Source organism: Podarcis pityusensis (genome assembly GCF_964106645.2).
Source record: "Podarcis pityusensis genome assembly, chromosome: 16".
Taxonomy (NCBI): domain Eukaryota; kingdom Metazoa; phylum Chordata; class Lepidosauria; order Squamata; family Lacertidae; genus Podarcis; species Podarcis pityusensis.
Window position 1 is genome coordinate 40,488,865 of NC_138041.1, and position 27,526 is coordinate 40,516,390.

Genomic DNA, 27,526 nt, shown 5'->3' on the forward strand with positions numbered 1-27,526 from the left:
GATCTGTTCAAGAAAATTAGAGATATGAAAGGAACATTTCATACAAAGATTACCATAAATAAAGGACAAAAGTGGTAAGGACCTAACAGAAGCAGAAGACATCAAGAAGAGGTGGCAAGAATACACAGAGGAATTATACCAGAAAGATATGGATGTCTCGTACACCCCAGGTAGTACGGTTGCTGACCTTGAGCCAGACATCCTGGAGAGTGAAGTCAAATGGGTCTTAGAAAGCACCTATTTTGCTGGGGGCAGAGCGATAAATATTTCTTCTGTTGAAGCAGACCGTTTGTCCATTTAACCCAAGACTACAGGTCTTGATCCAAAGGTCTTTCCCCACCTGTGCTGCTGAATATCCTTCTAACTCCATCTTTGGGAGGGAATGTAGCCCAGCGCTAGAGTACATGACACGTTGGGCTGGGCAATATCTGGTTTTCAACACTGTGACATATCACCAGCTAACCATCGTGATATAGTGATATATCATGATGTCTGAAATAACACTGAGAAGGGCTGAAAAAGCGGCTGGGCTGTGGAGGGAGGAGCGACCAGGAGGGAAGGAAGGAGGTTGCCTGCTTGCTCGGGCGAAGGAGCTCCTGCTCCCTCCCTCTGCAGCCTGGCCTCAGCCGAGGGGAGCCTGAGAAGGTGCTCCATCCGCCTGCCTGCACATTTGGCAGCCTCTTCCCTCCTGGCTGGCTGCAGGAAGAGCAACCAACCGAAAGGAAAGAGGCATCCCACTTGCTCAGGCAAAGGCAAACACACAGGCAGGTGAGCAGCCACTTTGAACTGGCAATAAATTGCGGCTCACCGGCCGCTGCCAGCACAGTAGAGGCAGGCAGGCAGCTGGGAGTTAAATGCACTGTGCTGGCAGTGGCTAGGAAGCCGTGATATATTGCTAGCTCAAAATGTCTGAAACCAGTATCGCAATCTGAATTTCATTCCAGTTTCAGACGATGAACTGAAATATCACCCAGCTCTAATGACATGCACGCAGACTGTTCTGCTTCCAGGATCTCCAGGCAGGGCTGGGAAGGACCTTCAACTTGAGGAAGCTTTCTGAACCTGAGATGCCAAGAACTGACTTCCGCAGGTGATCTGCCACTGAGATCCCCACCCACCTTGCTCTAAGGTTTGCTTTGCTTACTAGCCAAAATACATGCAACAAAACAAAACAAAATTCCTTGGTTAATGTTGCCCACATTCCTTGGGTTGAAATCAACAGCACCACACATGAGGAACAGTTTAGAAGTATTATAACCCAAGAGCCAGATGCACAACTAAAGAGAGTTTGGTAAGATGAACTCATCCTCCTCAAAACGAAATCAGAGAAAATGCACAGCTCCTGGCAACCAGGTCAAGGATAGCAGAAAGTGCCAGGAAAGGTAAATTACTTCTCTTTTTGCCGGAGATCATCATTCATCTTTGTAAGCTGTGAAGAACTGTCTCCTGAGGATTTCATTATTTCGGCTATATCATTTTGGAGTTTGGCTTTAGCCTCGATCAGTTGGCGCTCTCTCTCTTCTCTTTCTTTCATTTTCTTCTCCATGGCTGAAGAAGGAAGAAAAGTGATCAACCAAGTACATAAACAGTGTATTCAAAAACAAACCACATGCCCTGAAGACGTAAGAGATGGAAAGCATAAACTTTAATGTAAAGTAAGGATCTATCTGTCTATCTAATCTCCAAGAATGCAGCTGACTTCAAATGGAAAGTTACATGTGGAGTTTCAAACTTGGAATTGAATGTAAACGACAACAAAAGCTTTGACCAACAGGATGAATAGCACAAAAGCAAAAGTCTATCTGGAGTTAAGCAACTCTGGAGAAATCCTGCAAACGAAAGGAGGAAGGACAGAATCAGAGAGGGGCTTCTCCTGCTAGTATGAAAGATAGTTTGCAAAGCCCCGTCTCAGAGGGTGGACGGGAGCCGACCACTAGGAAGGAGAGGAGTACCAGCAAGTCCAGTCCAGAGGCTGAGGAAAGTGGGCAGAGACGAGGGATCCTGGGAGGGGGATCTGACCTTCCAGCAATGTTGTCTAGATCTAGGGTGGCGGCAAATGTCTAAGCAGCAAGGAGGCTAAACCTCAAGACCTAGGCTTCATTTTCAAGAGGCCAGATGTCACATGCCCTGTGGTGGATTTCTTGATGCTGTTTTTAGAATTGTCTTTCAGGTTGCATTAAAGGTACGATAAAATTGCCAAAAATAAACCTGTAACATTCCTGTTGTTTGTCCAGAATTTATGAATAAAATAAAATGTGCCACATGTAATGGTTGGAACATCACATGAAAATGTACTATAAAAAAACCCAATATTTCAACCTAGTCACCTTCTCTTACCTGCCAAGTTAGATCTCAGCTGATCCAGTTCAGATGACATGTGTGCAAATTGTTGTTCTTTTTGGTTTAGTTTTTCAACAGTTTCTATGGGAATAAAATGTTAGCATTGGTTAGATTTTTAAACAATGTCACATTACATTTAGAATAAGGCATGTATGATAAAAGGAAGCAATTCTCTCTGTCTGCCACAGTCATTTAAAAAGATTTAATTGCATTCTTAGGAACCATACCTTGCATAGATTTTTGTATACTTTCTGCCTCATCACCAGCCTCAGTAAATTTTTCTTTCTGGGAGGTAGAAAAAAAATCACATTTAACCATTTGGCTTAATATGGTAAGGCACTGCATTGATTTTTTAAAAGATATACTGTAATTGGTTCAATACACCTTTAAGCCAACAACACAGGATCTTCACAGCACCTCACTCTTCTTTACAGGGCATGTGAAAAGGACATGAAGTCACCTGAAAACTGTGGACAACACAATGACCTTTGCTACAGACCAATGGAGAAAACTCTGACTTGGTGTATTTTGAGTCTGAGAGAGCACCTGGGAAGCAGAACTCCTCCTTATTTTATGTTAAAACCAACAGCTTTGGGTTTTCCCAAATCTGTAACATGTGGACTGTTGCACAGACAGATGCCTGTACCCTACTGAATGGTGTGCTGTTATAAAGAAAAAAACATTATGGACCATGTGTTGTTATAACACTTTTCTTGGTCTGTGGCAATTGCCACTTAGTCCAACATCACACCTATCAATAAGTGCACAATAGACTGGGAGGCACGAGGAGTGAGTACATCGTTGCTTCTATTTTCAGATATAAGCGTCTGTGTGGAGTGTCAGCCACTAATGGATATGTCTTTGCTTTCTGTCAGATGCTCATAGGAGCTGCAGCCCAGCACTGGGACCCATGTTTTGCATGCAACTAATTGTGCTGCAGACTGCATAGAAAGAACAGTGGTCCTACCCTATACAATGCAGCTTCCTAGGTTAATAAAATATTGAGCTTTTAATACTCCAAAAATTGCAGTGACTCTGAGAAAGGCAGACCAGCAACGTGTGGACCATGAGCAACGAGTGGGAAACAAGACATGGCTCTTGCCCAGACACAAACATACCAGTGGAATCCAATAGATGGTGCAGAAACGCACTTCATTATGTTTTTAGGATTTACTACAAGGCAACATTTCAAGCCACAGAGTTTTAATCAACAAGAGAGCTAATAGTTTCCTGTCCAATTTTGCCAAAGACACAGGTGGATGTAAAAATGACTAGATCTGAAATTTCCAATAAATCCCAATTATAAAAGCCGCAAAGCATAGCTCAGGGGGTGCAGGTGAAATTTCCACCAGCTACTTACCAAATCTTCAAGCTCCTTTCCCAAAGAATCTTTAAGCTGATTTACTTCACCCAAGTGATTTTCAAGATCAAGAATCTTTTGCTCTTTCGCTTGTAGTTCTTTGACCAGACTAACAGCCTAGCAAGGATTATTATGTTGTGTGAAAATAAAAGAGTTACAAAAGGACAAAACAAAGGATTTTGTTGAAGTATTAAATAATAATAAAAAGGAGGTAAAAATAAACAAAATGCATGAATATAAACTAAACAGAAAATGGTATGTAAACTAAATTAGAATTGTATTCAGAAGTATCATGTATATTTTCATTTTTGCATTAGGAATATAATCATGATTACTGAATTTTTTTAATTGTCTTAGTTTTAGGCTCAAATACTAAATACTAAATGGCTAGTCCACTGAAATTAATTGGGCCTACTTCTGATCTTAAGATAGTGCAAGTATTTGCTTTGATCACACTGTGAAAGAATAAGCATTTGTGACATTGGACATACATTCATTCCCATGATTGAAATTATGGTCAGTTGCATAGGTCATGAACAGCCTTCTAATGATAAAGGTTTAACTGTTCAACTTGCAGGAAATCTGCAATTCCACAGGACTTTAAGAAACAATTGATGCCTGAAAGGATATATGTAAAAGCTAGTATCTAAGCTATCATGTGAGGGGGTTTGGTGATAGGGCATTACAAGCACTGTTATTATCACGGTGTTTAATTGTGCAAGAAGGAAACCTGCTAGCTATTTGCTCTAGTTGGAACTTGTAAATCCTGAGAGCACCTGGTGCTACAGCACTGCTAAAGCTAAGCAGGGGTCCACATGCTCAGGAGCTGCGCAAAACACCACTAGGAGCCCTGCATAACTAAGAACAATAAATAATTAGGAAAAGCAAAACCTATTTTTTCCCCTAATTCAAGAAAAACAACCTCTCTCTCTTAAAGATCTTTCACCTCTCTCATAGGGAGATAAAGTATTTCTGTTGTTGCTATAATATTATTATATATACTGCTTATATGCCAAAATGGCTTCTCGGTCAAGGCAGAGGATGGAGGGAGCATCGGAGCCCAACACTTCCTCTGCATCTCACCCTGGGCAGAATTCCCAGGAGCCAATAAGCAGTTCAGGCAGACTCTGAACTCTGGAGTTGCAACAAGCAGATTTCCAGACTGGATTAAAACTCTGGTAGGTTGCAATACAAACAGGAAGTGTGCTCATTGCTGCCTGAATAGTCAACACATATACCAAAATAGTACTCAAAATAAAAACACATCTAGCCCACCACCCTATTTTTCCATAGTGGCCAACCACAAGCCCACAGCAGGCCCATAAGCAAAACATGGGCATAAATGCATTTTCCTGCTGTTGGTTCCCAGCAACTGGAATTCAAAGGCACACGACCTCTGAACCAGCAGGCAGCATCTAGCCATCATGACTAGTAGCCATTGACATTTATCCTTCAAGACATCGCCTCATCTCCATCTAAAGCCATATAAGCGGTGGCCCTGACAGCCGTCTTGTGGCAGCAACGACATAGTTTATGCACTGCATGAAGGACTTTGTTCTGTCTGCCCACTGATAGATATGTTTTATGTCTGGATTTTTAAAAACTCATCACTAAATAATATTTCATAACACCCTTTCTCTAAGAACAGACTACCACAAAACAGCATAAATAAAAGTTTTTTAAAAATGAAAAAAATAAATGGATGGATGGATGTTGGTACAAACCTGGCTACTTTCATTATTCCTGTCATTCTCTAAACTCTGTATCTTTTTTTCAGCTGCCTCAAGCTCCTTGCTAAGCTTCTCCAGCTCCAGTTTACCTTCAGAACTTGCCATCTGAAGAGCATCTAGTTCCAAGAGCTTTGTTTCAGTGCCTTTGATCTTTGCTTTAAAATTATCAATCTCCTTGGCTTGTTCTGTGCACTTGGCCTGGAGCCCCTCTAGCGTCTTTACCTTTATCTCGGCCTCCTGTAACTTGTTCAGAGTGTCTTCCATTTCCACCAAATGCTGATCTTCAGCACTTTCTAATTTGGTGTTCAAGGCCTCCAAGCTTCTCTCCTTGTCCTCTGTGACTTCCAGCAGCTTCTCTTTCAGAGTTTCAACCTCCTTCAGGAGATGCAGCCTCTCGTTTTCTTGCTTTAGTTTCAGGTTTGATGTTTCGCGCTGATGCTCCACTCTCATCTTCTCAATCTGGGTCTTGAGCTCTGCAAATTCAGCTGTCTGAGCCCCAACTCCTTTGCTGAAAGAGGTCTTCAGCTCTTCCATTGCTTGATGATGTGAAGCAATGGCAGACTCCAGCTTGGATTTCCATAACTCAATCACATCTGAATTTTCCTTGTGGGCAGCATCCAGCTTCATTTTCAGGGACTCGTTCTCTTTCAACATCTTTTCATTGGATGCCAACAAGGTTTTAATTTCCTTATGGCATGACTCTTCACTGATTCCAACCTTCTCTTTCAGTGACTTCACCTCATCCTGATGCTCCTTGCTTAGCAGTGCCATCTTCTCTTGCAGTGTGCTGATTTCTTGCAGCAGTGAGAGAGAAGTGTCCACGTTGCTGACTGGCTTACTGGACTCTAATCTTGCTCGTAACTCAGTTACTTCTTTCTGCCGCAGTACTAGATCTCTTTCCAGTTCCATTATCCTAGATTTTTCTGATACAGTGGCCACCTAGCATCAGAAGCATTAAAAAATACAAAAAGAGGGCAGAAATGGTTAAAACAGTGGATTTCATTTAAGAGTGGAGAGGTTTGCTGATCACTTCCTCAGGACAGTAACTTGGCTTTTCTAGCACTTCCAAGGAGGGTTTCTGGAAGGTTAACTAAATATTGGCAATCTATTTTAAATTTCCACCTTTGGTGATATTGCAAATGAAGTCAAGGAATGATAAATTAAAAGCTACTGAACATGTGCCTATAACAGCTTCATGACTATCATTTAGTTGTTCTTTTTAAAAAGTCTTTGCCTCCAAAAGCACATAGTTCTCAGGTATATTCAAAATTACACTTTAGCTCCAACTGATCTGTAGGTTATCTGACTGAAGTTAGTGATAATACAAAACGGGTTAAGTCAAAAGCTTAGAACGGCAGCACATTTTACTTGACAGTTTGTAAAGCACAAGGCAGATCTAGCTCTGGCTGGAGCTGGAGGCAGAATGTGGTCATGGCCCTTTCAACCGTACTAAAAGGGGCCTTAGACTAACATTTCCTTTACATTTTTAGGATTATACTAAAAACACATACAGTGGAACCTTGAGTTGCGGACATAATCCGTCCCAGAGGCACGTCCACAACTCGAAGCGTTCGCATCTAGAAGTGTCATGTCTGCACACATGAGTGGCATGATTTAGCGCTTCTGTGCATGCGCGAGCGGCAAAACCAGGAAGTAACCGTTCCGGTACTTCTGGGTTGCCATGGGATGCAACTTGAAAAAACGTAACCTGAAGGTATGAACCTGAAGGCAACATGAGGTATGACTGTACGTGCTGGATAGGACTGATTAAGTGTTCTAGTCCAAATCATCCTGGATGGTGAAGAAGGATGTAAAGCATCTAGAATAAATGAAAACAAGCTTTTCATAAAATCCTGGCTGTGGTAGACAGACAAGAGTTTCCCTTCCCAGTCCTATAAACTAAGCTACCTCCATCCAAACCCAAGCTCACTCTAAACTTTGCCAAGTCTTTCCTCCCCCCTCCCCCCCCGCTCTCCCCATGAGACTCTGAACAAGTGTCGTGCTAATATTTGGACACTGGCACATTTCCGACTGGGATGAAAATGATCCATTTGGTTAAGAGTCTTATTCAGATGCAAAAGAAAGATGATTTGATAAGCTGCAAGTAGGTTTTGGAGCAGGACGCAGCAAGTTGACATGCCTGAAGTTAAGAATCAGGTTTTGACCTCCAGAAGTGAGATGTCTAACTGACAGAGGCTCAAAGTTAAAGGAATGCTTCAGGTTCTAGCTACAAACTATTCCATTTCAAAGCAAAATATTCAAATAAAAGTTGTGTTATGTCTGCTAAAAAGTACAAAACAGAAGTTCAGGGCACAGCTACAAATATTTTCAAACTCTGACTGTCTGAAGTGATCCAGATTCAGATGAAGCACCAAGGGTGTAGGGGGAAAGTTTGCCTCATCTAACTTTACTGTCTTCAGTAAACAGCTTAAGGACTGGAAACAGCTTAAGGACTGGGGCTGCTGCTTCTAACCAAGACAAATGGCAGCGTGTGTACAAATGCATAACGATACAACTCCATCCCCTCAGGTTCTTCACAAAAGGTCACGTTTCCGTACAAGCCCCACAAGTAACCAAAGCAGCACTGAGCTATCCAAGAACTTTTAAAGCCCTTTCCTTACAACATCAATCACTGCAGGAAGAATCACCACTAAACTGAACCAAAACATCAAAATTAGTCTTCACAACAAACTATTTTATCATCAGCTGAGGAACGACTGTGTAGAATTGCAAGGTCTTCACTCACTGTGGATGTGCTTTTGGATGTGTTATTCTCTACTCTTTCATTTGAAAGTATCTTACCTGGATTTTGTTACAGTAAGAAAGCCATTTTAAGAAATTAATTGTATGTTTAATTGTACCCAACACCACTGTACTCTTAACAGTGTAATGGCAGTAGAAGACAGGGTGACATATCCGATCTTCTCCCCAGACATCTTATGCCCATTCAGCTTCAGCCTCAGGAACCTTCCCCATCACGAAAAAACCCGAAATCAGGTCTTGTTCATTTAAAACAGTGAAGTTCATTACCCTAGTGTCTTCTAACTCCCTCTGGAGTTTCTCAGCTTTGGTCTTTTCAAAGAGCAGGCTCTGTTCAAGCTCCTTAATGCGCGCATGCTCCAGTTTGGTCTGCGTCTGTTAGTAAAAAGGGAAAGGAAGAGAACACAACAGTGCCACCATCACATGCCAGCACAAGAGGAAAGAGGAGCTACATGCAGGATGTGCCACCAGTTGTCTTCTACCAGTGATGAGCAGCAAAAGAGGCACGTGGGTAACAAAACCAAAAAAGAAAAAACAAACAAGGTGATGTTGCAGGTGAGAAAGACCGACTTGAAAGTGTGTGACGACAAATGGCTGATATGTTGAGAGAAAAGATGTGCACACAGAGAGACAAAGGAGCATGGAGAAGAAGAAGAAGAAGAAGAAAAAGAAGAAGAAGAAATGGCAAGGTAAAGTCATGCAGCCAAAGTTATTTAACAGTGTGACAATTATCAGCACAAATTAGAATAGTTAATGCTTTGTAAGATGCGATTCAAATACCTGAGGGCAAAGACTTTTTCTGTGCTGTTCCAGAGGGCAGGACTAGATCCACTAAATTATTGGAGAAGAGATTTTGGCTGGACTTCTAAACAGCAGGAGTAGTTGGGCAATGGAACTAATGAACTACGTGGGGTTCTCCCTCGCTGGACCTCTTCAAGACAAGGCTAGGCAGCCATCTGCTGGGGATGCTTTCGCTCTGGATTTCCTACATCAAGCAGAGGACTTGATGGCCCTTCAACTCTCTGAAGCCCTACAACTCTCTGAGGCCCTCCTTCACCACTGCAAGACTGCTGGTGCTCACTGTGAAATGTTGACTGGCTTTAAAAAATAAATAAAGGCTTATGGTAGCAGGCAAAATATCCACTCACTTTCTGCTTCTGGACAAGTCTGAATGCAGCCCTAGAGACTTACAAGCTTTTCTGCTCAAGGTCTTGCTGTACTTAATAGTTTCTACTATTAAGAGAAGAGTAGAAGATTAGAGATTCACTTGTCACCCAAAACGCAGAAATTGTATGAATTGGCATTAAGTTCCAGATTTATCTAAGTGTGTGTGTGTGGGGGGGTGACTAAAGGTAACTTGGATTCCTTCCAAAGATTGATCTAGGGTTTCTCAGGGCATCTTATTAGTGAATTACCACAGGATGCCCACCAAAAGGAACTGCTACAAAATTGATCAGAAGTGGTAAAAGGTAGGGGCCCCTTCCCCAAGGCAGAGAGCTGGAAATTGCTTCAAACCAAAAAGGGATGCAGGAGGATTTGGGGATTTTGTGATGTGAAGAGACACAATTGCCTTGAACAGGTATCATGTGACATGCCTATGAATCCTGACCATAAACAGGTGCTGCCATCTGTGGAAGATCAAAACATTCACACTGACACTATAAGTCCCAGGTTCCCTCCATGAGGGTCTTGCAACCCCCACATGCCTTCTCCTTTCCTTCTGGGCCCAGAGAGGCACATGGGAGTGCATAGTGGCAGCAGCCGTGAGCAGGAGGAGGCAGGCTCATTTGGGGAGGGGAGCACTACACGGCACCTTGTCCAAGGGCCCCTCCAAACCTGGAACCAGCACCAGCGAGGGGTGATGTACTAGGGCATCAATAACCATCCTTGAAGTGGACTGCAAGGAAAACCTAGTTGCTGGGTCAAAACAAGTACCAAACTCCTTGTTGAACATTGAGAAGTTATTTTTGCCTATAGAAGCCATTTTCTGCTCACCTCTTTTGCTGCAAGGTGGACAAATGAATGGCTGGACAGCATCCTAAGAAGCCCTGAAGCCTTCAGTTGCTGACATTTAACTCAGAATACTTGTAAGCAATATCTGCTTTTAGTACAGGCACATAAGAGAGCTCTCCAAGGAAGCCCTGCATTATATATAGATGACAAAAGTATTTAGTAGTTATTTACCTCATGACTAGCATGTCAGGTAGAGGAGTCACCCCCAGAATTAATTACTGGGTGTGAATCTGGAAGGTCTGGTTGGATTTTGCCCTCCCTGAAGGCCTGGCAGGCTTAGCCAGATCCAAGAGAAGCTGCTTGTTCAAAGGTGCCTTCGCTGTGAGCACCTGAGGCCGGTCCTGAACATGCAGCTAATGATGCAGGGATTGGGGGACGGCTCCCGAGGGGGGCTACTGAAGGCACAGCTGGGTGAGACAAAAGGAGGCCATTCCCAGTGGCTGCACCCAGATTATGGAACAGCAGGTCCTGTAATGGGCAGTCGGTCCCCTCCTGTTCTTCACCACTTACCAAATGCCATTTTTCTTAAACAGGCTTTTTTGTTGATGAGGCAGACAATGTTTCTTTGGTTTTTCAATAGCTGACACTGTCCCTTTTTTGTAACTATTTTATGAAACCGCAGTATTTTATTTTATTTTATAAGCTGCCCTGAGTGGTATTTTTACACCAGAAGCACAAGGTATAAATGTTTCAAATAAATTGATTTGAAGAGCTCAATTAATTAATAGAGAACTTGTTTTTTATGTGTAAAAAACAAATGAGGAATGGCTAACAATGAGGTATGGCTAACTTTTTACCACTTGCAGCACAGAATATTTCAACCAACGGAAGTTAGAAAGTGAGTAAAACACGGTGTTGGCGGAGCATCTCTGAAAAGTTTCACCGGAGAGCAGCCATAGCTCAGTACAAGATACATTTGCGGTGATGGGACAATAACAGCCATGATAACCAGCAGCCACCATCTCTAGTATACCAACTGGAAAAGATCAGTCAGTCTCAACCCATTCCAAGTATACCCAAAAAATTGGATGAGACGTATTTCTTTTTATTACCTGCCATTTAAATAGCACTTTTCTAAAGCTGTGTATAACTAATGAAGAAGCCACATATCATTAAAATCAATTAATTTAAACAATATTACAACCAGTAACACTAAAGAGGAGGTAGAAACAGAACAATTAAGGCAAGTTTTTTTAAACTCTAAATGCCTACTAAAATAAATACTTCTTAACAGCTCACTTAAAGTAGGGGTGGCTGACCCATGATTCTCCAGAGGGTGCTGAGCTATAACTCCCACTGTTGGTGGGGCTTGGACTCCAACAACATATGGAGGGCCACAGATTACTCAACCCTGATCTAAAGGCAGGAAAGGAAATAAAGTGGCTGACTTGAGCTCTCCAAAGAGAATTCCATAATTGTGGTGCCACTGCTGATAATGCCCTGTGCTTAGTATGTGCCAATGGTATGGCCCACGGAGGGGACCCAAAGAGTGCCTCTGAAGCTGCTTAAGGACTCAGGCAAGTTCGTATGGGCAAACACAGCCCTTCAGGTAACCTGGTCCGGGATCCCTCCTTCAACAGTGTCCCCTTGAAAAAAATGGTCCTCTCGATAGGACCATCACTGGACTAGATGTAAATCATTGCAGTGTCTGACTCTTCAGTTTCCCAGATAAAGAAAGGAGCAAGAAAAACGGGATCTAAACGAGTCACTGGATCAGTCCCTGTTCTCCTTCTTCATACGCATACTGCTGAGCTTGTAAGGCAACCCTGCAGACAGGCACAAAAGCACCCTGGGAAAATCAAATTCTTCCATGGTAAAAATCCAAAAATTAGTTACCAAGAAGAACTGTTAAGAAGAAATTACCTTGTTCTACTGGGGTTTTGGGTGGGGTGGGGTGGGGTGGGATTTGGTCCCATGTATGACATTCTCTTCTAAATTCTGTTTTAAAATTGCCTGTAGGCAAATGATAGCTGTACAATGTTTTTATTTTACTCACGAAAATGTGAGATTATGCTGAATTATGCTTTCCGCCAAGGGATGTTTCTCAAGACAGCTAATTTTTTGAGGTGTTTTCAGTTTTACATCAATGGCTCCCATTTCTTGAGATCTGATACAAATCAGAAAAGAGGCAGGGATGAAATCTCTAGAAGAAAAGCAGCTGCCCTTGTATCTTACTTGTTGCAAGTAATATGGACATACACAAAATTGGGAGTATGGAAGAAAATAATTTTTAAAAATACACTCTAGTTTTGAAGTGTGAGGCCTGCATCTCTGCAGTTACAAAAAATATATCACCCACTATTTTGGGCCCTCAGTATAAAATCTATAACTTTATTTCTGCATAAAAACTCCCAGAGGGGCAGTTGCATTAGTTGGTTGCAGGGGGAAAAATCAGTGTCCTTTAGCACCTTAAAAACTTAACTAATTTATTTTGGAATAAGGTTTCATCATGCAAAGTGGACTCCAGGACTCTTTCTTCTTTCTGCGTAGAGTTGACAAGCTTTTTACTAGCTGTTGCCTTGTGCTTCTCATAGCAGTTTGGCCTTCAGACATTGTAAGTCAACAAGGCAGTTTTTCCTTTCAATACCATGAAAACCTTCATACCCTAAATGTATACAATTATGGTGTTGTAAATGCAAAGGAGCATCAGACAACTAGGAAAAATATTTCTGCTCTAGCACCTTTCTACAGGTACAAACTGGAATAAATGGGGTGGTGATCATTCCAAATCCCCTGACCTGGGAGGCTGAGAACCCTATAAGATGTGGCATCAACCTTTTAGAAAAACGCTCAGATAAAAAGCCAACAGCTAGCACTTCAGCAAGCTTCCCTGAAAAACAAAGATGCCTATGCGGCAAGATGCCTGTTACCATACATTAAAAGTGAAAGGAGGCAACCAGCGTATCAGAGCATGAGGAAAGCACAAAGTATCCAAAAAAAGAAAAGGGGGAAAGGGACAGATTGCATGCAGATTTATGTGAACACACTATGGCCTGATTTTGAAGAACAGAAGAGACCAGGTTTGCTACACTTAGCTCTGTGCAAATGGAACATGGAAGAACGCACAGCTGAAAACAAGCTTCATATTTCTATTTTGTTTCGGTTGCGTCCCTGGGGATCTTAGAAAAGCCACTAACTTTTTTCCTTTTGAAACAAGCAAAACAAGTCAAGGAGGGAAGAGAATCTTCCATGTAATGAAGTGAAACTATTTCTCGAAAACATTTAAAACTGAACAGGTGGGAGATATGCTAAATGAAGGTTAAATTTTTTATCTTCTCCTTTTTGCCTTTCTCTCTTCTCATGGAACATGGGAGTCTCATCTCCTGAACTGCCATCCACTGAACATATGTCAGAGCTCCTAGGCTGGCCAACAGAATTTTGGTAGAGGCTGAGCGTTCTGCTGGTTTTAAACAGAACCCAGAATTAACTGCCTACAAAAAAAAGATCACAAGGCTTTAGAATTAAGGGCACTGTATGAAGCTTGAGGACTGGGTATAAAACACAAACCAAATCTATGAATACAGCATTATTTTTTAACAAGAATTACACAAGATCCTACGTTTAGAATGCTGCCGTGGTTCTCACAACTACATGCACACAAACAGGGAAGCTTAGGCCCCAACAGCAGATTATTTCATTAGTGGTTTAAATACATCATCATCAAAAAGAAGTTTTACTGGTAAACTGTCTGTGTTAAAATGGGTTGGGGGGAATATCTCCACACATTCAGATGTCCTCTTACATTCTCAGGATCTTCAGAAATCTGCCTCTTTTGCTATCAGCAAAATTAAAACAAAGAGAATTCATGGGAATGCTTAACACTACAGTTTAAATACAGTGAAAAAAGTTGGTACATCCAGACTCTTCAAACTGGGATGGATTTATAGAATTGCACCTCTTTCTCTCTGAAATGATTTTCCTCTTCTCCCAGTGACCCCATAACACAAGAATTACCTGAAATTGAGGGACTGTCCACAAGCACACCCACCCATGGAAACTGTTGGATACGGAAGTTCCACAGGTTGCCAAAGGCTGTTGTAGGGGTGTGTGCGCCTGCGTGCAAATGTGTACACATGCACAAGGGGGGGGGGGGGCTAGGTTCACAGTGTGATCTTTTCTTAGAACTTATACATAAACAGGAATTGTATGCTATGTCCAGAATACAAAGTGGGCATGTAGCCGAAGTGTTTTCCAGCAAAACTGATTTCTAAGATTTTTCCAAGGTCAACTTCATATAACACTGTACTTAAAACTTCTCACTGTGGTGATGATGGGGAGGGAACAGCCACTTTTCAATGGGAGAAAGTTAATACATTTCCACCCTTTGTTAACCTAAGTCCACAAAAAGTAAGGATGGGTAGAAGTTATTGAAATAAATAATAAAATTATTGGGGGGTTTTGTATATACTGATAACACAAAAAGGACACAAGACTATAGGCTGAAAAGAGTAAATGAGTGTTCCATGAATTCTAGATAAAGTGTATGAAAGACTAATGTAAAAGTTGAACTAAAGAAGATTTGAAATGGACATCTCAATACAAGGCTAGCATTTCCAGATTGAAACTACTTGCGGCTCTGCAAGTCAGTTTTGAATTTTGCATTGCACATATCACAGGGGAAAAGGCAGCGACTAAACATTCTGTTTTTTTCAGACTAAGCAAGAACATGTTAAAGAAGCTTCAAGATAGCCAACGTTATAAATTAAGAGCCAAAACAGCAATGTAAGCACGGAGGTTTTCTGCTGAAGCCCAACATGCAAATCAACGTGCCTACAGATTTTGGTAAAATACGTGTATTGGCAATGAAGCAAGAAGATGCTCAGCATCCACATTTTATCCAATACTTGAATAGAACATAGTCTAAGAAACTAAAGCCATTGTCTAGAAGTGCAGAGTGATATCTACTATAAATGATGGACTGGGCTATTTACTGGCGCCTTAATGTACATACCAAAATATACCAACTTCAGAATTCATTTCAGTAAGGATATAGCTATACACTGCAACTTTTAAAAACTTTAGCATTGGATTTTTAGTTTGCAATTGTAATAAATATTTTGGAGTGGTGCCTGCAAAATATATAAATGATGGAACTAAAAACATATGGATGAAACTAAGTTACTTGTTCAGATGCAGAATGAAGAATTAGGAAAAAACCCTATCAGTACTCCTACAAGCTACACAACTTTAGAATATATTCCAGTAACGAATATGACAGTATCTCTAGTTGTCTTGTGTATTTCTGGACTGTCAACCACAGAGCATAAAATCCTGTAATTTTCATCTGTTTATAATCTGCAATAGTAGTAGCTAGAATAATCCTAACCCATACAATCAGCTTTGCAGAGCTGGAGGCATTTTACCTCTAAATCGCCTTTTGTAATGGATTCCTCTTCTACACGGAATTGGAGGTCTTCAACCTTCCTGCAAGGAAGAAGAGAAGGAAAAAGATCTGCTCACTTTTTTGAGGGGGAGGTAATAAAGCATCACAGCTACTTTATTTTACTTATTCAAATTTATATACCATGTAATAAAATAGCTCTAGGTGGTCAACATAAAGTATACAACTATCAAATTTAAAAAAAACTATCAAATGAAACTAAGTAAAAAAAGAATAAAACTATATAGTATAGATTAAAACTGAGCACTACACAAAAGAAAGAAGTCTAAGAATTAAGAATTAGAGCTACCGAGGGGGAGGGGCACAATCCAAAGAGTAGGTGCTACCACCGAGAAAGTCACTTCTGTATTGTCATTACCAAGTGACAGTCTCCTGGCCATGGAAGGGTACAGACTAGCAGTACTATAAAATTAGAAGGAGGCAATGGATCCCTGCTCCCACTATGGAAAACAAAGGCAATTCCAGCTGGGGCATGCAGACAGCATACAGCATCCATTACTTCTGCAGCCTCAGGGGGACATCTGATGTCAGGTGACATCAGAGGGCCAATCCTCTTCCACTGTCTCATAACACCAAACCTTATGAGGAATGTTTGAAGGAGCTGGGTATGTTTGGCCTGGAAAAGAGGAGACTAGGAGGAGATATGATAGCTATCTTCAAGTATCTTAGGGGCTGTCACATGTAAGATGGAGCAAGCTTGTTTTCTCCTGCTTTGGGAGGTAGGACTCGAACCCATGGCTTCAAGTTACAAGAAAGGAGATTCCAACTAAACATTTGGAAAAACCTTCTGACGGTAAGAGTTGATTGACAATGGAACAGTCTCCCTCGGGAGGGTGCAGGCTCTCCGTCCTTGGAGGTCTTTAAGCAGAGCTTGGATGGCCATCTGTCATGGGTGCTTTAGTTGAGATTCCTGCATTTTAGGGGGTTGGACTAGATGATTCTATGAACAGTCAATGCCCTCTTCAAACACAGGTTGTTGCTGAAGGAGAACATCTAGTACTTCCTCTTGACCACTTGGATGCCAGGTGTCCACCTAACTGCTCAAAGGACTTGCCAGTTTACACATCCAAGTGCCTGAGACTATGCTATTTTTAAAAGGTGTGTCAGTTCTTTCAACTGTTCTAGATATAATTCTTCCCTTGGTATATGTTACATCCTCCAAAACAGGCCATTGAGGCAAACAAGTGGATTGTATTACACAGCTGGTCTATACACAGCACATCTTTGTTGTTACACCTCTGGAAATTTATACAACTCAAAGCCATTTAAATATAGAGAAATGTTTATCTATGTCTTTGGCAATCCCTGGAAGCATGTGGGAGTTCACAGGGAAAATATATCTTCTTTACCTTAACCACAGTGAAATTCATAGCCAACACATTTCCAGAGGAAAGGAGCAGTTCCGATGAGAACACCGCTCTTCATTGCTGCAGCCTCAACAAAGGGTGAAGTGGGTGAAAAGAGGTAAGCTGCTGCTGACTGGCGGAGACCGCATTTTGGGTGCCATTATGAGCAGAGATTGGGATGCAGGTGGTGCTGTGGGTTGAACCACAGAGCCTAGGACTTGCCGATCAGAAGGTCGGCGGTTCGACTCCCCGCGACAGGGTGAGCTCCCGTTGCTCGGTCCCTGCTCCCGCCAACCTAGCAGTTCGAAAGCACGTCAAAGTGCAAGTAGATCAATAGGTACCGCTCTGGTGGGAAGGTAAACAGTGTTTCCGTGCGCTGCTCTGGTTCGCCAGAAGCGACTTAGTCCTGCTGGCCACATGACCCGGAAGCTGTACGCCGGCTCCCTCGGCCAATAAAGCGAGATGAGCGCCGCAACCCCAGAGTCGGCCACGACTGGACCTAATGGTCAGGGGTCCCTTTACCTTTACCTTTACGAGCAGAGATTAGTCACATGGAGAACTGACAACCTACTGGAATGGGTGTGTTCTGTCTCCACTTTTGGATGCATTACGCCTCTGAATACCAACTGCTGGGAATCAGCAGTGGGGGGGGTGCTATTGTTCTTATGTCCTCCTTGTGGGCTTCCCAAAGGCAACTGTATGGCCAGTGTGAGAGCAGAATGGTAGAATGGATGGCCCCCTAGACTGTTATGTTAACCCACCGGGAAGTTTTCTTGTGGAACCATCATGGAAACAAGCAAAGGCCATGCAAAAACACTAACAATCAACTCATTCATTTCAAACTGTCTTTCACAGGAGTTCACAGTAGATTGTTCTCTATATTAATTAGCCATATGAACTTCTTGCGCTGGGCACCAAAATACCTCCCACAGCTTCCCACAGGAAAGCCCTTGCATGTGATGAAAATCCTATTTACTACATTGTGTGTGAGCATTGCATGACATTTCTCTGAAGTTACTCAAAATTCTACAGTAAACACAAGGTGTGAACAAGACCCATAGCAGGAGCAGAATTCTAGAGGTTTCATAGAATCATAGAGTTGGAAGGGACCCAAGGGTCATCTAGTCCAACCCCCTGCAATGCAGGAATCTCAGCTAGTTTGTCAGTGGGATGCAGAGAGACTCAATTTCAAATCAGCAGTTTCTGATGACTCCATAGTTTTTCTGCTTCGGAGGCTGCTCAGTTACAAGTTACAAGGGCACGTGGAAGTGGAGGAAATACTAGACGTCCGAAGCCCTGAGTATTTCTTGAGCTGCAAAATGCCAGTTCAGTGAATGTGTACCAGCCAAGTACACTGGTACTATTAGGTTGCTTGGCAACTTGCTCAAGGCCAACCAGGGACAAAGTTAAAGCAGTCACTGAACTGGAATTTCCATGACTTGCAATAGTTTATGCCTTACTGCTGTACAATATAAATATAAAGCAGTAAGTCTGCTCAAAAACTTTCTGAAGAGTATTAGTACATTTACAAAACTGTTTTCAGATGCAAAATTACCTCCCACCTTTATCTGGTTCATCTCTACAACCCTGAAAAGTTAGCTATGCTAATATTCCCAGTTTTTACAGAAATGAGGAACAGAGATTAGACAACATATTCCCTCCTCCCAAGGAAGACAGATAAGAGATTTCTAAAGAAATAATCATCCTAACCTAACTGCAATTCCCAAGATGATTTGAGGAAGGCCTTTACAGCCAAAAGTGGAATAAAACTGATTTGAGCCTGTAGTACAGATACAGAGAGGGGAAATTTCTGGAGGTTGCACACTAAATCAACAGCAAAGATGGAAAAGGAACCTAGCCAGCCTCGTTTCTTCTCTTCTTCCTCACCAGCACCACAATCTTTTTGTTCTCCATCAGCATCACCATCAAGTACTTATAAGGATGATTTACTCAGTGCCACACAATGAGTACCAAGAATTATAATTTGTTCTAAAATGTCAAAATACATCTTTCTGCATACGTTCAAATTACAAATTTAGCATACCTTCTTTCTTCCTCCAGTTGGTTAAGCAGTTCCACCTTTTCTCTGTCCGCGGCTTCAACCAAAGCCCTCAACTGGTCCATCTTAGCCTCCATTTCCAGTATTCGCTGATGAACAAAGATGCATATTAGACAAGCCACCCATTTACTTAAAATCAGTATATGTGGTTTAACGCCTTGAATTTGCCTGCATCAAGAAAGTAACAACATGCCTTATCAAAATTGAGCTAATGCAGAATTAATGTGTTTATCCTGGCCAGTGCAGAAAGTGTTCGGGGTTGGATGGTTCGGGTCATTTTTTCCATGTTAATGAAGGAGTCTCTTTAACAGACCCAAGCAAAACTTCTCTCTCAGTTTTTGGCAGAGTCTTTTTACTTATCCATCCTCTTGCACTAGGAAACAGAACAATCCACATTTCAATGGGTAAAGGGCCTACCTGATCATGGCCATCTCGGGCCAATGCCAGCTGCTGCTCTACTTCCCCAACATGGCTGGTGGCCTTAGCAACCTCTGCTCTCTCCAGGTCCCTCTCGGCCAGGAGCTGCTCAATGTGCTGCTGTTTCTCTTTCAGTGCTTCCTGCAGAGCAGTGGTGCCTGAAATCTTCCTTGCATATCGTGAAGATGTTTCTGTCAACTTCAAGGATAAGACATGCATCTTTAAGAGCCTAGCTACCACCTTAAAAAGCATTAAAAGCACACTAACTCAGCATACAGAGTCAATCTATCATTTCTTCTTATATACATAAAAATGTAAGACTGTCATCATGCAGCCCGAATTGGAGGATTTGTAGTGCTTCACCACAATCTTAAATGTGGAAGAGGAGGGGAGCAAAAGAAAAGGCATGTTTTAGAATGTTGGTTTTAAACAATAGCAGAGGTTTGTATAAAACAGGAATGGAGAGAGACAGAGGAGCTGTGAGGATATGGGGCTTGAGTGAGTAAAGGTAAGTGAGGTGGGGGCAGGTGGGACTGGCAAGCAACGCAAGGAGGGGCACCAGCCTCTATAAGCAGCATGAGTATGCATACGTTTACAGGCAGATCTTCCATCATGGGGCAAAAACAGGCAATGGGGAGGTGAAGTGAGGGATAGGAGAACCACCCTTAGATTATAAACAGTTCACAGGATCCAACCCATGTGTATGTTTGTCATTCAAGACCACCACAGTACAAACGGACTGATTTGGTCTGAAGTGAGAGGGTAGATAGCACATTCTGCAATGGGTACCACTTTAGTCCAAAGAAGTGGACAGCTTAATTAGCAGTCCTAAGTGCATGCCTATACAGGATGCTTCCCTGGCTTTTGGTATGTGCTTTGTTTGATAGATTACCAACAGCAAGAGCAGCAAAGAAGTCTGCATTGGAGCAGCGGCCGTGGGGCCAACATCACTGCCTCTCTTTGTCCAATCAGCACATGATTTCCATCACAGAGGGCCTTCTTGGTAGTGGCATCAACCCTGTGGAACGCCCTTCCATCAGATGTTAAGGAGATGAGTAATTATGTAACTTTTAGGAAACACCAGAAGGCAGCCATGTATAGGGAAGCTTTTTAAGGTTCAATGTTTTATTATGTTTTTATATATGTTGGAAGCCGCCCAGAGTGCCTGGGTCAACCCAATCAAATGGACGGGGTTCAAATAAATTATCATCATCAACATCAATGCTGTGTGGACGTGGTGGGTGTGGCATGTTGGAAAGAGAAACAATCAAGCTTGAGTTTGCATAGATGGCTTCTGACCACTGGGACTTTGCTGCATCAAACAAGTATATCTAGAACACAGAGAAAATTGAGAGCTGAAGCTCTCTTGTGACTACTTTTTTAGGGGTACGCCATTTCTCAGAAGAGTCTTAGTCTGTTGCAGAAGAAATGACAAGTTTTGCTACACCCTGAACAATTTTATTATATCAAAAGCTTCTGTGAACCAAAGTCCACTTTACCAGATGCATGAAGTGTTAACAGGTATAGCATATAGTTTTGGGGGTGGGTGGGGCTGAAAACAAAGTATGGAAAAATATATATATCATACAGCCAAACTCTTCAGAGGGGCAGGACGGGCTGTGACTGACGGCTACCTGCAAGCAGTGTTTCCTTGGCACGTAATGTGGGAAATGGCCCTTAGTAACTGTCCCAGATTCCTGTTCTGTGTAAACATAAGATAGTATGAATGTGCTGTGGTAGCCCTGGGATGGAGGCTGACGGAGTGGAGAGCTGTGACATTGGCACCAGCCTTCTGCTGGTGATGTCATAACAGCCACACACGGTGGCCAGGCATGCTGTTGGCACCCAGTGGAACCAGCTCTACGAAACTGCTATAGCTCCATGCTGGCTCTTCAAGGGTTGTTCACACCAGTAGCAGATCTGGGACAGGGTGTGCCTCCTCCGTGTAACCAGACAGTGGGTGGAGGAAGATACCTGGCCGCCAGCTCACCAGCTTCAGTGAGGTATACCTTATAGGGAAATCTTTGCCTGAGAAAGCTAGTATTTACTTTCCTGTTCAGTTTTTCATTTTAGTAGTTCAAGAAAGGAAGCAAACATACCTGTGCAGCTAGACTCTTAATGCAGCAAGGGGAAGATAGGAAGCAGAGGGTTCAAAGGGAAACAAAGGGCTGGCCTCAACCTAAGATGCGAGCCTCAAGAGCAGATTAGCTTGTTAAGCTGCTAAGCATTCTTTGGCCTGGCTGCTGGCTAAATATAAAGAGCGTCCTCCTGTTAAGCCAAAGAATTCTCTCACTTATTCAAGTCAACCTAGGATCACATGCAGCAAAAAGCAGTTTGCCAATGCCTTGTGGAAAAAAATATTCTTGGGTCCCACTTCTGGGTAGAAAATATGCATCACCAGTTCTTGCTGTCTTTATTGAAACATCTACCCTACCAAAATTGGAAGGAATCTTAAATGGACTAATGAATAGAATTTTTGGGAGTGCCATTTTTAAGATCCTGGTGGAAATTGGAATTAACCTGCTCAAATTGACTCAGTAGGCTCTGTGATTAGTTAACAGTTGCCCCTTGCTCAGAAGACACTGCAAGAGGGATTCCATCACCACAAATCCCAGCAGATAGTGAATCAGAGAAGCAAGGAATTATTTATGATTAGGCAGCCCTTACCCTTTTATTAAAAACTCACATTTTTTGTCACATTCACTTTGCTGAATGGCTAAATGCTAGTTCTATTAACAATTCTACCCATCTTATTAACCAAAATATATTGGTTCTAATGGTTTTTTAAAAACCGTATGTTGTCAATGCCATCTGTTCTAATAGCTGGCATGGAATAGTGCATGGAATAACAAACTGCAATAGATCATTGTTACCAAGTTATTAAGAATGGTCATATGAAACAAAAACAAAACTTTCTGTGATGTTTGCCCTAATTTTAATCCATCAGTATAAACTAATTGGCAGAGCTGCAAATTTCCATTTGCTGCAGGTGACCAAAGGTTAGAATATTAAAAGTTAGATATTAAGGTTAAGCATTTTATCTACAGCATATAAGATTTTAACATAATACAAACTCTACACTTTTCTTGTGTCCAGATCTTATAAGATAACATGGTTTAGAAACTAAAGAAAGAGGCTTCAGCCCACAAAAATACTTCTGACTTGAATACGTACTCAGCAACTGGGAAGTTACATATAACCATGATTACTGCAACAAAGAGGTGGAAAAAACTGTTTTCAAAACAGTGTTGAAAATAAGTGTGTGGAAATACAAAAAAGAAAAAGACACACCATTCACACACACACACACACACATACATATATATACACACCAATAATTTCTCTTTAAACTAAGGAGGGCCAGAACTGAAAAAAGGAATGAATGAAGCCATGGTACCATTTTAACAGTGCAGCCCCATTGCGCATCTGAGTCCAGTTGTCCAAAAGGACTTAACTGGCTCATAAGTGCATTCAAGACTGAAGCCTAGATCTGTTACTTGGAAGTAAGCCCTACTGGCTCCAGCAGGAACTGCTTCCAAGTAGGTGCATTCAAGCTTTCCGCCCAGTTTTACCACAAAATGCATTCCAGGGGAAGTTATGGTGTAGATCCCAGGCAGGTTATTCAGAAACCCATTTGTTTCATAATTAAAGCATATGCCTCTTTCTTATTTTAAGTAGCAACTGTTAGTTTGAGTTAAACCTTAAGTCTACGAGCTTAAAAATAATCTAACTCTTCTATTCTCCAGGGCTAGCTAAGATTCTTTTCATGCATGCTTTAAGCGAAGACAAAACAGAAGAAAATGGACCATGGAAAATGGGCCGTGTCTTTCCCAAGGAGCCAAGCACAGGCCACATGCAATGCCAATCTCTGTAAAGCATGCAGTCAGAAAGTAAGCTTACTAGTCCTGTACGGCTCGGCTTGCTGCTTACTGATGAGGCCACAGAACTCAGTGAGCTGACGGAAGAGGCACTTGGGCTGCGTTTCAAGCTGGAGGGCATTGGGATGGCTTTCCTGACCGCTGCCTTGGCTTTTGCCGGTGTAGTTGATGGGAAGCCAATCTTGGTAACTTTATGGACAGGAGCAAACAAACCATATTTGGGCTGGCACTGGAAGTACCTGTGGGGGAGGGGAGAACACCATTAATGAAAGCCATACTCCACAGACAAACATAATTGCTAATGTATAGTTCTATTCAAGTATGTAAAAATATGTTGCACATGCAAACATTCACAAAGACACACACACATCAGCACTAGTCATAAATACCTTGGGTCAGAAGCAATTCAGTGAGATGCTTACATGTTAAATTGCCATACAGTCAATAGGACTACAGCAGTATATGAAGAAATGCAATTGCTCTGTTATGGCTTGGAGAGACTATTTTTTTAATTCAGCAGATTTTATATATATATTCTGTTTTAACTCATTTTAGGTTGTTGTTTTTTAAAAAATGTTTTTAATGATTGTACCCCTCCTTAAGCTGGTCTACGATCGTAATAAAGTGTTGTTGTTGTAATAGGTCCTCCTTGTCTACATAAGACTGACTCCACATTGCACGACTTAGGGGGAGAGCTTGAAAATTAGCATCACCTTGATGCTCACTATTCAGCATTTCCAGAGATGTTTAGTGAACAGTTTGCACTCTCCTTCCTTCACTTTTCATAACCTCTCATACACTTCTGTTTTAAGAGACCCTTCTGAGAAGCCTGCATACAGGAGCCAAGTTTTGGGGATGGTGTGTGGCCACAGAAATGCAGACAATCTGAAGAAGCCATTTGTACCAGAAAAGGGGAGTGGGGAAAATGGGTAAGGGGTAAGTGCCCATGCTTCCACCTGGGGCAGATGGCCCCTATGCAGGAGGCAGGTGGAATGGTTGTACAGTGGAAGGAGTTGGGAAACCTTGTGAAAATTCTGTTAACCCCACAGTTTCTAGTATTACCTCCTTTAGGAACTGGGCCAAATATCAGTTCCTGTTTACTTTGGTATCCATTTAATGTGCTGCTACATCTTATGCATGCTTATTCCAAAGGGGTGCCATATATTTTTGTCGCATGGGAAGCCATCAAATGGTCTGAAATGGCAGCTTTCACCCATGGTGATGTTCCCTTGACACTCCCCCTGCCTCGCATCTATGGAAAAAGTAACTTGCTGTGTCATGGGGGGAATGTGGGACACAAGATACACAAGATGCGAAACGGGAAAGGTGGAAAAAGAGGTGGGGGGGCTACTAACAAGAAAACTAAGGAAAAAGGAAAGGCTCACTAACAAAATAGGAGTTTGAAGGTGATTCACAGAAAGCAAGTTCCCTAAGCTGCAGCTGGAGCAGTACCATGTGGGTAGCTGCTCATTCTGCTCCTTGATGCATGTGCAGTTGAGATTAAGAAGAGATTTCTCTTGAGTAGGACGTGGAGTGAGTGCAAGCTCCCTGGCTAAGATGCTGGAACAGACAGAAGTTGGCTCAGCACAGGTGCAGAGCCCTTGTGTGAAAGCACAGAGACAGTGATATGCCCTCCCAGGGCTTCCTGGATTTTGAACTAACCTTGTTCCAGCTACTGCACCATCGTTCTTCCCTAGGGGTTCATCTAATTCAACGCCACACCATTCTCCCTTCGCAAAGTCAGTCTCCCCCAGGAAACGGACTACGCCAGCTTTTGTTCCACCAACCTGATTGCAAGGAGAAAGAAGGATTTTTTAACAAAAGAAATTTCCTTTTAAAAAAGAAGTACCAAAACTAAATTGGAAGCACAAGATTTACTTTGCATATCTAATCATTTTCATTGCATTTTCATATTTAGCTAATTTTTAACCTACTACCATGCATTCGCCAATGCACACCCAACAATTCTTCCAAATTGGTTACTTTGTTCCTCACACAACTCCTCAGAGACTTTGACAACAGATTAGGCATCTTGGTTTGGCAAGACGACCAAACTGGCAAACCAGGTTTTCAATCAATCAGCAACCAGAATTAGAAACCATGGTTTGAAGTGGGTTTGCAAAGCATGGCTTACATGCTTTGCAAACCCTTGACAGATTAGAGAACTGGGCCAAAACAAACAAGATGAATTTTAACAGGGAGAAATGTAAAGTATTGCACTTGGGCAAAAAAAATGAGAGGCACAAATACAAGATGGGTGACACCTGGCTTGAGAGCAGTACATGTGAAAAGGATCTAGGAGTCTTGGTTGACCACAAACTTGACATGAGCCAACAGTGTGACGCGGCAGCTTAAAAAGCCAATGCAATTCTGGGCTGCATCAATAGGAGTATAGAATCTAGATCAAGGGAAGTAATAGTGCCACTGTATTCTGCTCTGGTCAGACCTCACCTGGAGTACTGTGTCCAGTTCTGGGCACCACAGTTCAAGAAGGACACTGACAAACTGGAACGTGTCCAGAGGAGGGCAACCAAAATGGTCAAAGGCCTGGAAACGATGCCTTATGAGGAACGGCTAAGGGAGCTGGGCATGTTTAGCCTGGAGAAGAGGAGGTTAAGGGGTGATATGATAGCCATGTTCAAATATATAAAAGGATGTCACATAGAGGAGGGAGAAAGGTTGTTTTCTGCTGCTCCAGAGAAGCGGACCCGGAGCAATGGATCCAAACTACCAGAAAGAAGATTCCACCTAAACATTAGGAAGAACTTCCTGACAGTAAGAGCTGTTCGACAGTGGAATTTGCTGCCAAGGAGTGTGGTGGAGTCTCCTTCTTTGGAGGTCTTTAAGCAGAGGCTTGACAACCATATGTCAGGAGTGCTCTGATGGTGTTTCCTGCTTGGCAGGGGGTTGGACTCGATGGCCCTTGTGGTCTCTTCCAACTCTATGATTCTATGATTCTATGATTCAAGTTTTGTAAACCATTGTTTGGCCTCCAGAAGCTGTTGTGCCATAGAAACAAAACTGTAGCAGGGATGGAAGCAAAATGCCCACTCGCATATTTGGAAGCTTCCATTGTACATTTGCACAACTGAGACAAGACTGAACCACTGCAGATGCACCCACAACAAATTGTCAGGAACTGCCATTCTCAGCACATGTCAAATTCAAAATAGTAACTAGTTCCTCAAAGAAATATATTTCATTCAGCTTAGTTATTTTGGACATTTCATTTCTTTTTTTGGCAGAGGAAGCTAAGTCAGTGTTTGTAAAAAGCAAAAAAAGAAAGAAGGAAAGGGTTCTGACCTCCCTTTGTCTCCTCAGCCTGGTCCTCGGACCCTTGTCTGCATAAAAGAGTCCACGAGAATATCCTTGCAGAGTTTTATTCTTAAAAGTCTTTGTGCAAAAGCGATTGACACACAACAACCCTACCAGCATTCACCAGCCAACCAACTCAACCTCCAGCCTCAGCACAAACTTAACATTTCTCACTTTATATATGCAACCTGCTGCAGGCCGCTGAGTCGTGCTGACCCAGCTTTATTCGCATTAAAGAAGCAGCGGCCATTTTAGCCGTGACACCCCTTCTGTTTCTTAAATGCGAAAAACCCCAACAGAAACAATACATACATACATTATATACATAAACCCAGTTTTGTCATCAATTCATTATGGCATGTTGCTGGCAAAGGCTTGGTAAACAAATCAGCAATATTATCTTGTGATTGACAATACTCCAGTTTGATTACCCCATTCTGTACACAATCTCTCACATTTGCATGACGGATAGCAATATGTTTTGATGCAGATTTCATTATTTCCGAGCCCGCTAATGCAATGCACGATTGGCTATCTTCATACACTTGGATAGGTAAATCTACTTTACAATCTAGATCTTTTAGTATCTGTATAAACCACATGATTTCGTTGCATGCTAGCGATAGGCTCCCATATTCTGCCTCACAGGATGAGGTCGCAACAAATCCTTGTTTCTTTGACCTCCATCCAATTATGGAATTGGCAAACATCATAACCATTCCACTTGTAGATTTTCTAGTAGCTACACAGCTTCCCCAGTCCGCATCAACAAATACTTCTAGTTTTTCGTCTTGTGTACTAGATATCTTTAAACATACATTTAATGTCCCCTTTAGATATCTGATAAGCCTTTTCAAAGCACACCAATCGGCAGTACTGGGTTTAGATACACGTTGGCTCAGAACAT

General features: G+C 42.2%; 2 protein-coding genes and 1 long non-coding RNA gene across 17 annotated transcripts in view; 1 reads left to right on the plus strand and 2 right to left on the minus strand.

Annotated features, from left to right (window-relative positions):
• The window catches only part of CLIP1 (CAP-Gly domain containing linker protein 1), a 110,695-nt gene that overhangs the window by 47,936 nt on the left and 35,233 nt on the right, over positions 1 to 27,526 (minus strand). For 6 of the 14 annotated variants that reach the window (XM_080986578.1, XM_080986569.1, XM_080986572.1 and 3 more), the window contains exons 4-15: positions 24,967 to 25,091; positions 23,327 to 23,543; positions 19,427 to 19,624; positions 18,995 to 19,098; positions 15,567 to 15,627; positions 13,946 to 13,978; positions 8,461 to 8,565; positions 5,425 to 6,369; positions 3,701 to 3,817; positions 2,568 to 2,625; positions 2,338 to 2,421; positions 1,392 to 1,548 (exon numbers count right to left, since the gene is read on the minus strand). In XM_080986578.1, coding sequence (XP_080842704.1) covers positions 1,392 to 1,548; positions 2,338 to 2,421; positions 2,568 to 2,625; positions 3,701 to 3,817; positions 5,425 to 6,369; positions 8,461 to 8,565; positions 13,946 to 13,978; positions 15,567 to 15,627; positions 18,995 to 19,098; positions 19,427 to 19,624; positions 23,327 to 23,543; positions 24,967 to 25,091 — 2,204 coding nt within the window. The remainder of the gene's footprint in view (positions 1 to 1,391; positions 1,549 to 2,337; positions 2,422 to 2,567; positions 2,626 to 3,700; positions 3,818 to 5,424; positions 6,370 to 8,460; positions 8,566 to 13,945; positions 13,979 to 15,566; positions 15,628 to 18,994; positions 19,099 to 19,426; positions 19,625 to 23,326; positions 23,544 to 24,966; positions 25,092 to 27,526) is intronic. The other 8 variants (XM_080986580.1, XM_080986573.1, XM_080986574.1 and 5 more) reach the window with 6 other exon arrangements.
• Positions 15,639 to 23,313, plus strand: LOC308466093. Its single transcript, XR_013980662.1, has 3 exons — positions 15,639 to 17,068; positions 20,314 to 20,947; positions 23,173 to 23,313. It is a non-coding gene; the product is annotated as an uncharacterized lncRNA (long non-coding RNA).
• Positions 25,721 to 27,526, minus strand: part of ZNRF3 (zinc and ring finger 3) — a 256,111-nt gene continuing 254,305 nt past the window's right edge. Inside the window, exon 9 of one of the 2 annotated variants that reach the window (XR_013980651.1) lies at positions 25,721 to 26,253. The gene's annotated coding sequence lies outside the window, so the exon portion shown is untranslated. Of the gene's footprint in view, positions 26,262 to 27,526 lie in introns of both variants that reach the window. The other variant, XR_013980652.1, reaches the window with a different exon arrangement.